The following is a 12840-nucleotide window of genomic DNA, read 5'->3' as shown; positions in this document are numbered from 1 at the left end:
GTCCCTATCCTTTTTAGACTACACAGAGTACTATTAATACTATGGGTACATGCCGTGACAAAAGGCTGTTCACTCTGAAGCAGATAACATTAAAATGTCCTTTAAATGTCCCCATGTGAATCATGGGGGTCTCCATGAAGCAACATGTCTCCCATGCCCCCTGGTGCCCTCTGATCTGGATACCACAGCCAATTACAAGGCTCCTCCGAGATCCCACCCCTGGGGGGGATCCAGTGTCTTTATAAAGAGGTGTTATGCTGTCACTCGTCCTATTTTTGCTGGCAGTGCAGACAGGGAGCTGCCTGGAGAAGGATTGACATTATCGTGTAAGGAAGCAGGTGCTTCATCACAACTACTTTCAAGATGGGTGACCAAGCTATGAGCTTTCTGAAGGACTTTTTAGCAGGTGGTATTGCTGCGGCTATTTCTAAGACTGCTGTGGCCCCAATTGAAAGAGTGAAGCTGTTGCTGCAGGTAACAACATTAATATTATTACTAGTAGTATAAGTTATGGTAATAGTCATATTAGTAGCTGAAAAGGAATGTCTATGTATACTCTGTATAACATGTTCAGATCATATTCTGTAATATTGGGGTATTAGTGCATGAACCACAAGTTGGATATTTGCATGTTTTCTGATAAAATATGGTGTAACTGCTATACAGGATTGTATAGTGAATTTCTGCACTCTCTTATTCTTGGAATACTGCTTCCTGCATGTAGTAGGGTACATGGAGCTTGGAAGGTCATAAGATGAACAAACCACATTCTAGTGTCAGAATACACATGAGCCAGAAGGGGCAGTGGCTAGGTCTGTGGGGAGGGCTCCACATGACATATCCCAGGCTAAGCTTTGAGTGACTAAATATGGAAAGTGTCTCCTGCTCTGCCCATTGACTGTTTTTAGAACTGGCCCGTCACATGGTTGCCCTGAAACACTTGCCAAGTCAGTCTCACAGATGCAGACATCGGATGCACCGCTACGAAATAAGCATTGTGTTCTGTTACTTATGGGAATTGTTTGCTTTGATACAACAAATGGCTGGATATGTTATAGTGCATGGATTATTAATGGCGTATGCAATAGTTATAGAATACGCAATAGCTGACTATTTAATCTTGACATGGACTGAAAATGTCAGTGCATTGTACCATACGATTATCAGCACTAAACAGTGTCAATGATAAATTATGTAAAATAAATAAAAATAACATGTTCAACAACATTCATAACATTATCTGTTTACTTACATACAGTGATTTAATGTCTTACCTTAGGGTATGTTCACATCATGTTTTGGGCATAAAACTCAAGAAATTCAAAAAGGCATGCCAACATGCATATATAAGTGTAGCACACCATAAAAAGTGTAGCACACCAGGCTTTAAAGTCCAAAACAAAACTCATTTACACTCAGAAAATCCTAGAATGTAGTCTCTAGTTGACTATGTGCAAAATAATAGCCTGGGGGTACCTTAATGTAATTTACTTAAGTAGGGGGAGATGATTTATGGCCCTATTACACGGAGCGATAATCTAATAGCAGTAATCGCTACTGTAATAGTGATGCACGGCCGACGGCTGATGACAGTGTAAGGAAAATAATAAAGTTTATATTTAAGTTTCCATGCTCTCTGGTGTCCTGCAGCCTTTTCCCTGTGTTTCCTGCTCTGTGAAGCCAACTCTGACACTTCTGGCCCTGTATCTGTACTGACAGGCCACTCAGCCAATCACTGGCCACGGGGCTGTCCCGTCTCGGCCAGTGTTTGGCTGAGTGGCTTGTCACCAAAGAGACAGGGCCAGAAGTGTCAGAGGCGGCTGCGAGGAGCAGAAAACGCTGGAAAAATTTACCAGGACACTAAGGGAGTATAGATAAGTATAAACTTTATTCTTTTCTATATGAAAGCAAGGGCAGCAGCAGTTGCAGCAGTTGCTACACGATAGTCAAGCCATGTAATAAGCCCAGGAAGCAAGCAGATCGGCAAAATAATGATCTATAGGTGTGCCATTATTGACTATTCCAAATTCTGCATCATAAGTTCAATTACTGTTGATTAATCCAGATTCACAGATCGATATCTCTCTATCTATCTATCTATCTATCTATCTATCTATTATCTATCACCTATCTATCTATCTCTCTATCTATCTATCTATCTATCTATCTATTATCTATCACCTATCTCTCTATCTATCTATCTATCTATCTATCTATCTATCTATCTATCTATCTATCGCTCTATCTATCTAAGTAAAACATAGCAGCACTCCCAACAGAAGAAATTTAAAAAAAGCTCTGTGTTTATTGCACTCAAAATGCGAGGTCTCAGTCTAACATGAAGACTATCCATCTATCTATCCACCCATCAGCCATAAAGCCACTCCCTCTTAGAACATGTCACCAATTACTTCAGGCTTTACAGGATATCATTTTTTTGGACAGACGGCACCCACTTAGATGGCTGTTTGTTACTTACTGGCTCACAACATATTACTAGAAAGTTTTTGATACCTTTGCAAAATTCATTCATATGTGAAACAGAAGTGAAGTGACAACTGAATCAAACTAACAGGTGGACATATTCTGCATATCCTGGAGGGATACAGTATTATGTTTGAGTTCCTTGAAATAAATAGTTAACTTTCCAGAAGCTGACATGCTTACTGGTTTTGTATTTTCTTTTGAGGACACAGTTTAATTTTTATTTATTTATTTTTTTCATTTTGGTACATCCAATGCTGCACTATTCAGATTTCTGTTTCCAAAATGCTTCCTTCATTCCAAACATCATCAGTGGAAGACACTAAAGCATTGCCATCCTGAAATAATAAAGGGGAGCCCCTGATTTAGGACTTTTATAAATTAACCAACGCAAAAGCAATTTATGAATATCTGTCCTAGGAAACATTCATTTTACCAGGAATGAGGAACCTTTGGGCTTCCAGCTGTTACAAAACCACACAGCAAAGCTATGGCTGTCCAGGCATGATGGGACTGGTAGTTTTGCAACAGCTGGAGGGCTGAAGGTTCCCCATCCCTGCATAACATGGTCTGCCCATTGACTTTAGAGGGCACCATGTAATTCTTCATCTTAGTGGCACAGCAGGAGAACTGAACACAGAATATTACAGCTGATCACTAAGGAGGACACCTTATGGCATTTTACCTGGTTACTGTGGTTTCAAGCAAGTTTCCTCTATGTAAAAGCCTATGTGATTGCTAACATAGTTGCAAATCATTTAATTTACCAAAAATCACTTTGTATTGCAGGTGTCTTTCTTTGCAGTCAGCCATTCACTGTCTGTTAATAGGGGAGTTCCATCTCTAGTAACAGAGGCAACAAGACAGAACAGAGGGAATGAGGGCGGGGCTTAGCTAATGCTATCTGCAGGAGAGGGGTAGACAGAGGGAGCTACCCTGGGATGTGTGCTTACATGATGAGGCTTCTCTGTCCTTCTGCACTGACCTTGAAAGGTAAATCAAGTCTGTCCTCTCATGTGAGCAGCAGCATACCAGGGCTTGATGTAACCCCTTTTTTGTTGTTTCTTTCATTTTTCTAACATAACACCTTTCAAAGCTAGTGTAGCAGTAAGTTTTTGTGCTTTAATCAGCACTATGCCATAGCATAGCAGAGGAGTAAGTGCTGTGATTGGCCCGATGTCTAAGGGAGGGAAAGGCTACGTGTACTATGGCAAACAGCCTTTCTCTTATCCTTAAATGAAATAAATGTGAACTAGCTGTGCACCATGGAGAGGGCTTCATTACTGCAGCAAGAGAACTAAAATCACCTTGTCATCACTCTAGATGTTTAATCTAACACATCCATGCAGGTTTTTAAACATGTTTTGATCCTTTAAACCTATTCACTATTGTTCAGAGATTTTGGTTATTGGAAATCTATCACAGTATAAGCAAATTATACAGCATTATGCAATGGTCAGGATGAAATACTAAATATTGAAGGGGAAGTCCATGCAAAAAAAAATTTAAATATGTTATTACCCAACAAAATTTATGAAAATGACTAATAGACACTTAGTATAGGAAAGGCACCTATAGTGCATTTTCCATGCACTTACTACAGCATGGCCTGTTCAGGTCTCTGTAGCGTTGGTGAAATCACGTCACAAAAACTGTCAACACCTGCTGCAGCGGTGACTGGAACAGCAGGAGTCGGCAGTTTATGTGACGTGACATCACCAACTTTACAGAGACCTGAACATACCATGCTGTAGTAAGTGCAGGGAAAATGCACTATAGGTGCCTTTCCTATAATAAGTGTCTATTAGTCATTTTCATAACTTTTGTTGGGCAATAACATATCTTAAAATTATTTTGCCTGGACTTCCCCTTTAAGGTTTAACACTCCAATAGTCAACATGTAGGTGCATATTGTTCATGTTATAAATTAGCATGCAATGTATTCACATCATTTAGTTATAACTATTAGTAACATAATACAGCTGTCAAGCTTTCTAGCCTGCATGAATATTCACCTTCTTGAACCTTTCTCTTTAGGTCCAGCATGCCAGCAAGCAGATTTCAGCAGACATGCAATACAAAGGAATCATGGACTGCGTGGTCCGAATTCCTAAAGAGCAAGGCATCATTTCCTTCTGGAGAGGCAATCTTGCTAATGTCATCCGTTATTTCCCAACCCAAGCTCTCAACTTTGCCTTTAAGGACAAGTATAAGCAGATCTTTCTGGGGGGTGTAGACAGGCACACTCAGTTCTGGAGGTTTTTCGTTGGTAACCTGGCATCTGGAGGAGCTGCTGGTGCTACTTCCCTGTGCTTTGTCTATCCTCTGGATTTTGCCAGAACCCGTCTAGCTGCTGATGTGGGTAAAGGCCCAGCCCAGAGAGAGTTTAGTGGCCTTGGAGATTGCATAGCCAAAATCTGGAAGTCAGATGGTGCTAAAGGTCTCTACCAGGGATTCAATGTGTCTGTCCAAGGCATCATCATTTACAGAGCAGCCTACTTTGGTGTTTATGATACTGCTAAGGGTAAGAGAAATCCAATGATGGTGTTAAATCCTGATAATTTACTAACAAATGTAATTCATATGATACATTATTTTATAATTATACAAAACCAAATGAAACCAACTCTCCCCAAAGCTTTTGGCAAGCGAAAAATTATTATATAGCTCATAGATGAGTTCCTCCTGGCCAGACTGAACTATGTAAATAATAGGTAGTTAAATTCAAATTTCCTTGAAATGTATTAAATATTGATCATAAATCATCAGATCTGGCAAAAACATGTTCACTTTTAACAAGATCACCAACAATCTGTATGGAATAGTAAACGTGTTTAAATACAATCAGTATGGCATTACACCATCTTATAATACTGTTACTTTTCGTGATTTTCCTACAGGCATGCTGCCAGATCCCAAGAACGTGCACATTGTGGTAAGCTGGATGATTGCTCAGTCTGTCACTGCTGCCGCTGGTCTTGTCTCCTATCCCTTCGACACTGTCCGACGTCGTATGATGATGCAGTCTGGCAGGAAAGGAGGTAAGAGGAGAATGATCACATTAAGAAATCTTTCATTTTTTTAGAATTTCCAAAGTTGGGATGTTGCTGCTTTACATGGGCATTGTCAGCTTTTGTAATGTCGTAGACACATGTCACAATGATTGATTGTCAGGGTCTGAGTTTTTGGACCGATCGCTAAACTGATCTGAGAAGGGAGTGCACTAAACGCATGTGCCCCATGACCAAGATAGACTTCTAATGTAAGTCTAAGGGACCATCTCGCACTTCTCTCCCTGCTCGTTCTAGTGACTGGTTGGTGTCTATATTGACCCCAAACAATCAAATTTTTTTATATGTCTTTGACAGGTATAGGTACACTTTGATGCAGCCTTCCCATTCCTGCAATAATAATGCCTTCTACTTAGCATAGTCTAGCTGGGCTGGTTAAAAGTTGTTTTTTTTTCCCCCACCAGGTATACTTACAGCCTATCCTCAGGATAGGACATATGTGTATGATTGGGGAATACCCCCGATCAGTGGGACTTCCAAAGTTCCTGTTTTAAATAGAGTAGTTATCAAGTTTATGCACTGCAGCTGCATTAAATATCTATAGGAGAGCTAAAGGGTCCATTTACACAGAAAGATTATCTGACAGATTTGTCTGCCAAAGATTTGAAGCCAAAGCCAGGAACAGACTATAAACAGAGATCCTGTAATAAAGGAAAGCCTTAGATTTCTTCTCTTTTCAAATCCATTCCTGGCTTTGGCTTCAAATCTTTGGCAGATAATCTGTCAGATAATCTTTCTGTGTAAATGGACCCTTATGCTAAGTTTACACGAGGCGATTATTGGCCCGATCGTACGATTAACGATTTCGAAGTAACAATTTTTTTTATAACGATCAGCGTTTAGATGGAACGATATATCGTACAGAAAATTCGTTTTGCGATCGCTTAAACCTATCTCACACATAGGTAAAATCAGTGAACCACTGTTTACATGGAACGATCGGCGAATTTTTTACGAACAACGATTTAAGAGCATGTTAAAAGATCAAAATGAACGATTTATCTATCGTTCGCCGCGTTTACATTATCGTTTTATCGATTTATCGATTATCGTTCGAATTCGATCGTTATCGCGAAAATTCGCCCGATAATCGCTACATGTAAACGTAGCATTAGGTTGCAGACTACAATGCTTGACTATCTTTGATACACCTGTAGGCTATGTTCACACAATGTATATTTTCATAAAAGTACGGCCATTGTTGCAATCGGCAATTACAGCCGTACTTTTTACGAAAATATACGATGCCTTGTCTTCTATGGAATCCCAGCCGGAGCGTATACACATAGTATATGCTCCGGCCGGGATCTCTTGCGGTGCCGTAGAAAACTGACATGTCAGTTTTCTGCGGCCGCTATTCAGTGAATAGGGGCCACAGAAAACCCTGTCAGTGCACACAATGGAGCGAGCGGCTTTGGCCGCTCGTCCATAGTGTGCAGTGGGGACTTCTGAAGCTGGTGCGCAGGGATGCGCCCGCATCAGAACTCTGCGGCCCTAAAGATCATCTGATGATCTTTTCAGAGACCGGCCGTTCCGTGACACATACAGTTTTAGTACCTATTCTTTTCTCATATCTATATCCGCAATCAGATTGTGTGGTTTACCTACATTACTTTGTCAGACTTTATATTCAGGAGCTTAGAGTTGTCACTTAGCTTTGGATGTGATCAGAAAAGAGGCTATAAAAGCTGTTTTCTGGGGTTAGAAAGAAAAAAAAAATCTGTTTCTTATGCGAGTGGCACTCTTGTTCATGGCAAAGTTTCTTAGTAACAGTCCAGCCACATTCTGTGAAGGGAGGGGAGCTGCAATTACAGTTTCTAGACCACAGGTGGCGCTGGCATTGTACACATTAGCTTTCTATGCATGATACTTGACTCTTTCCAAGTGTCCTTATTCCTAATATTTTAATGTTTACTTCCCAAACAGCTGATATCATGTACAAGGGAACAATTGACTGCTGGAAGAAGATTGCCAAAGATGAAGGACCTAAAGCCTTCTTCAAGGGTGCTTGGTCCAATGTTCTGAGAGGCATGGGTGGTGCATTTGTACTTGTATTGTATGATGAAATCAAGAAATATGCATAAATTAATAAACATGACATGTTAATCCTTTCTATATACTTCATAAAGACTCAGTGATGCATCTGATTTCAGGGACAAAAATCCTATTTCCTAGGGAAATTAAAAGAGCGTGAAGTGCAGGTATGCAACAAGGACACACAGCAATAGATTCTCAACCTGTGCAGAGGTACACTATAGGATGTCTAGTGTGTACGTGTCTAGAATAAGCTCATCTCTTGTACGTTGTTGCATTTTGAATGCTTGTAGATGGATCCATGGAAACCTGTGAAACACATGTAAAGGGATGAAGCTATGTAATTTATAAATAAAATATGTCTTACAAAGAGTATAATAGTTCTTATTTACTAAGGCAGTAACCGCTTCTCATTGGTTAATAATAATGACTATTACTGTGCACTACACTACAAGGTTATTCCACTGCATCTCCTATGCCCCAGGTCTGTGCAAACAACAACATAAGAAATCGCAGGACTGCCTCTGCTTTCTGAAATATAGCTGTCACTCTGTTACCCAGAATGGCCGCAGACGTGTTCTCCTTGAAGTCAAGTGTGAAATATTGGAAACCGGATCTAATTCCACATTAAAAAAAAAAAAAATAATTCAAGAACATCATATGTATGTTCAAAAGTATCAGTTATCTTGATCCCTGTGGAGCTGCCGCTTCATGATTCATGTCCATCTTTTTATGAGCACCTCTAATTGTAGGCTACTTTGGGCCTAGACTGTCCACTGGACAATCACTAAGGCTCAGTCACTAGAGAATAGGTTTCTGGTTCATGACCCTCTTGTTACTAAGTGGTTGTCACCCACCCCCTTGACAGTCTATGGACAATGCTGGAGCCTATAGATTGCCAAGAGGGTGGACAACACTGCTCTCAAAGGGGCATGAACCCCAATGAGAACTGACTACCCAGTTGACAGTCTAGACCCTCATTAGTATATAGGACACTGATAGCAGGGGTCTGGGGTATTTTGACAAACATAAAATGCAGATGGAGAGGTGGCTCTACAGGTACCATGACAGATCATCTTTCTTGTGTCTGCTCACAGGTGTCCCCTGCAGGCAGCTGCCAGCACCTGCAGTGTATGGAGCAGGCTCAAATGCATAGAGAAGCCCCTGTTGTCAGTCTGCCAATCAAGTCTGACTGGTGGGAGGAGGGTACAGCAAGCGTAAATGAAAGCTGCTATGTCTACTCCACCATGATTTTATATCACCTGACACTTTTATATAACAGGCATGCTAGTCATCTTCTACACGAAAGGAGAACAGGGAAACTGTTCTCATCACCTGTCACAATAAAAAATGGTTCTGAAATGCATTAAAGGGGTATTCTGGTATCAGAAGATTGTTTTTATATAAAACCCCAAAATATATTTCTAATATCGTATTAGCGTTAATAGTATTGGCTTCAGCAAGGTTTTTATTGGATAGGTTTAGGATTGCCATTTGAGAACCCAACACATCCATGTTTTGTATGGACTCCCTGGTGATTTAAAGGGGACTGTGTAATGCTTCATGCGGTGGCACTGCAGGGATATTCAGCACATGATTTATGATCATATACCTCATCATTAATGTAGGATTAAAGAAAACTACATGAAACAAGGTTTACCAAGTCATTAATAGAATCTTTATTCTGAACACATTTTATACAATATAAAAACTGGGTAGAAACCAACACAAAAGCAAAGACAGTAGTTACTGAATACAGCTACATGACTGCAGCATATCAATACAGGCCACCTGGTAATAGAAATGCACAATACTCATACATTTTACAGCATTGGTAAGGTCAATATTCCACTAGAACTTTATTGGCACTACATCATCCTGGTCCTATGACTATGCATGCATATTCCTGTGGGCTGGTTTAGATATAGGATACAGGGGGACTCTATTATACATAGCTTTTACAAGTACAGGATGAACGTGTATGTACATCAGCATTATAACATTATCTGCCCCCAATATGAGCAGGAGTGATCCAGTGATAAAGCAGGGAAGCCTTGCTGCAACCTATCATAGCATCTTACTACATTTTAGGGTCCAAAACACGTATAAATTCAGAAAATAACCCCAGTGTAGTCAGCAGTTCATCATGATAAGGCTATTAAAGTATATGGGGGCAAGACTAATCGTACAAACATAGGTGGGCATCCCATTTTGACAAGATGCCTAAGTATCTGTACAATCAAAAAGCAAATTGTGGTGTCAAAGCTCCTTGACAGTGAGCTCCCTGGTAGCAGATAGTAGCTGCTGTATAGTCACTTATATGACAACATCACATCAATGCTAATATATAGTCCAGATGGTTGTGCAGACAGCAGCTGTTGCATGTCAACAAGCTTAGAATCTTACTGTCATTTGTAGTATTTTCTGACCCGTATTGAGACATAGCCACAAGAAAACTGTCCACCAACACCAAGAATCAAAAGTTCTGGAATGGTCAACCTGTAGAGTATGGATGCACACAGGAAGGTCCGCAATCCTAAGTGTTGGCATCTATATATAGGCAGGGAGACGGACCCTTTTGGTTGAAACGTTGCATGTTTTGTACACAATGTGAAAGAAAAACATGAATTGCTCAGAGTGTCACCGCTGAGACCTACTGTAAACCTGAGCTAGAGCTGGGAGGACAGCGCTGCAGTGCACTCCACATCCTGGCCAGCAGAACATCTGACTCTTTTGCTTCATAGACTGTAATGGATCAAGCAAGTCGGATTTGATAGACAGGATAGACTCACGCTGCCACACACTCTCACCAGCTGTGTCTCCAGAGTATGATCCAGGGCGGTCAGTCATTTTTGAGTATTAACAGTTACTGCAAATGACAGTAATGTTTTCATCCTTTGTTCTCACTGGAGATAAGCTGCCACCAGAAGGTCCTGTCAGGAGGTGATCGAGCCAGGTCAGGCCATGTGTGCATGTGTATGGGGAAAATATGGCCAGCACAATAATTGATTAAAGGGGTAGTGCGGCGCTAAACAATTATTCACTAAATAAGACTAGACCCGGAAGTGTAGTGCTCTATACTCACCTGACTCGTGTCGACCCCCGTCCGCCATCTTGTGACCATAATGTCATCTTTGGGAGGCCAGCCGAACCGCTCCGACCGCCCCCCCCCTCTGCCACGTCATCAGCTGCTCAGCCACGATTGGCTGAGCATAACTGTGCTCAGCCAATCGCGTCTGAGCAGCTGATGACGCCGCAGAGGGCGGGGCGGCATGAAGGAGGGCTGGTGCAGTCCGGCCGGCCTCCCGAAGACTACGTCATTGTCCCCAAGATGGAGGCCGGGGTCCACACAAATTAGGTATGTATAGTGCACTACACTTCCAGGGGTGGGGGACACCAGGAAGGGGGCCATTCACTAACATAACATACATTACAAAGTTGTATAACTTTGTAATGTGTGTTATTTAGTGAATAATTTTCTAAAGCTGCACTACCCCTTTAAACCTATGATCTTATTTTATTTAAACAAATAGGACTGTATGGTAGAGAACAGAGCTGTTTCTATTGATATATTGAATTGTTCAACTTAATTTTGCCTGTAGTCACCACTAGGTGGAGCTCACTGCCTAGCCATATATACAGATCATCACTAGCCTTATGACAAATTGTGATGAATTTATTACTGTGTATTAGGGTCCATTTACACAGAAAGATTATCTGACAGATTATCTGCCAAAGATTCAGAGATCAGGTAATAAAGTAAAGCCTGAGATTTCTCCTCTTTTCAAATCCATTCCTGGCTTTGGCTTCAAATCTTTGGCAGATAAGATAATCTTTCTGTGTAAATGGACCCTTAGACGAACAATATGGCAGGTTTATCGAAGTGGCTCTTTTCTCAATAAGCCACACCTCTAGGTGCATTTTCATCATTTTAATCGACACACTGGCCGTGCCCCTTCTTTGCCTATATGGTGCACAAGGCGCAAACCTGTTTTTACAACTTTTTTAATGGTTTGTTACCGTTATGAAGACTGCTACACTGGAGCATTAGATTTATAAAAATGGAGTATCTTTCGCTGCCGCTACATAGCTTAATAAACACCCCACCTTATCTGTAAAGACAGCTTCCGCTACTTGGTGAAGCATTGATAATTTTTTTTTTTTGTGTAATGAAAGAAATATATCACCTCAATGATAAAGCTTAAAAGACATAAGAATACGCTAGACAAAACTGATTTTAATGTATTTTAGGAGAAAAGCAGCGTACCTAGGAACTATTTGTATTATGTTGGCCTATTTACTCCACTGTGACTCTTAAGTCACCAAGCTATCCCATGTGATGGCTGTATATGATAGAAGAAGAGATGCAAAAGACTATTTAAGGGGAACCAGTCAGGTTATTAACCCTGTGGTGCACCATGACATACAGGTTCAGGCTCAGAGGCTGAGTGCACAAAATCGTTGGTGGGAATTAGTTGTCAATCACAGCCATCATGCTCCCGCCGTAGCTGCAGAGACCAGTGCTGGCACCAATCTCAGCAGTTTCACCCTATAGATGCAGAGCTTAGTATAGACTACAGCATCTGTAGGGTTAATAGGGGTGATTAGGGTCTGGCAACTACCGAACTTTATTGGAGACAAAAACTTACTCTATAAGCCAGGAAGGTGTATGGGGTTCTCTCATGACTTCACAAACATACAGTATGTCAGTGGAGATGGGGGTCGGATGTGATTGATTTTAAATGCCTGACTCCTCTTCTCTCTATGGAGAACACAGGAACATTCAGCCTGACCAAATGTTCATGTGTATGGAGAGGATGTGAGAGAACGGTTTGGATGAGAGTTAGCGAAGGTGTATGGCCACCTTTAGATATGAAGCTGACAGTGCAAGCTACTATACAGCCTGAAATGTAGCAAATTAAGGTTACTTCAAATGCAATACATTCAACCTCACATACCAAATGTCTGAAGATTCTAGGTTTTCTAGGTAAACAAGTCACTTTTCAAAAAGTAGGAATGAAGGTGCACATATAAAGAAGGATCATAACACAATAAAAAAGGTAGATCAAAGAACTTTACAATATCAAGAAAAATTAAACAGCGTGAATTTAGCAGATATATGGCAATTCATTAGTCTCTTCATTGCATCATAATTAGCCAAAAGAGAAACACAGTCCAACCTTCAATCCAACAGGCAACAATGTAATGTCTGCCCTCTCCTAAGTGCATTTTGGAATAATATACTTAATTT

General features: G+C 40.8%; 1 protein-coding gene across 1 annotated transcript; it reads left to right on the top strand.

Annotated features, from left to right (window-relative positions):
• Positions 1-263: 263 nt before the first annotated feature.
• Positions 264-7961, top strand: SLC25A4 (solute carrier family 25 member 4). The gene is made up of 4 exons (XM_069977737.1): positions 264-474; positions 4522-5008; positions 5385-5525; positions 7482-7961. The coding sequence occupies exons 1-4, from the start codon at positions 364-366 to the stop codon at positions 7637-7639; spliced, it is 897 nt and encodes a 298-aa protein (XP_069833838.1). The 5' UTR covers positions 264-363; the 3' UTR covers positions 7640-7961.
• The last annotated feature ends 4879 nt before the right edge of the window (positions 7962-12840 follow it).

The sequence above is a fragment of the Dendropsophus ebraccatus genome, chromosome 7, assembly GCF_027789765.1.
Source record: "Dendropsophus ebraccatus isolate aDenEbr1 chromosome 7, aDenEbr1.pat, whole genome shotgun sequence".
Lineage (NCBI taxonomy): Eukaryota > Metazoa > Chordata > Amphibia > Anura > Hylidae > Dendropsophus > Dendropsophus ebraccatus.
Note: the sequence above shows the minus strand (reverse complement) of the source record. Positions and strands in the feature narration are given on the sequence as shown.

Bases quoted from the DNA above. Each gene is read 5' to 3' on its own strand.
- SLC25A4 (XM_069977737.1), top strand. From the start codon at position 364: ATGGGTGACCAAGCTATGAGCTTTCTGAAGGACTTTTTAGCAGGTGGT. The intron at 5,009-5,384 runs GTAAGAGAAATC...ATTTTCCTACAG, and splicing joins TGTTTATGATACTGCTAAGG to GCATGCTGCCAGATCCCAAG. The intron at 5,526-7,481 runs GTAAGAGGAGAA...CTTCCCAAACAG, and splicing joins GCAGTCTGGCAGGAAAGGAG to CTGATATCATGTACAAGGGA.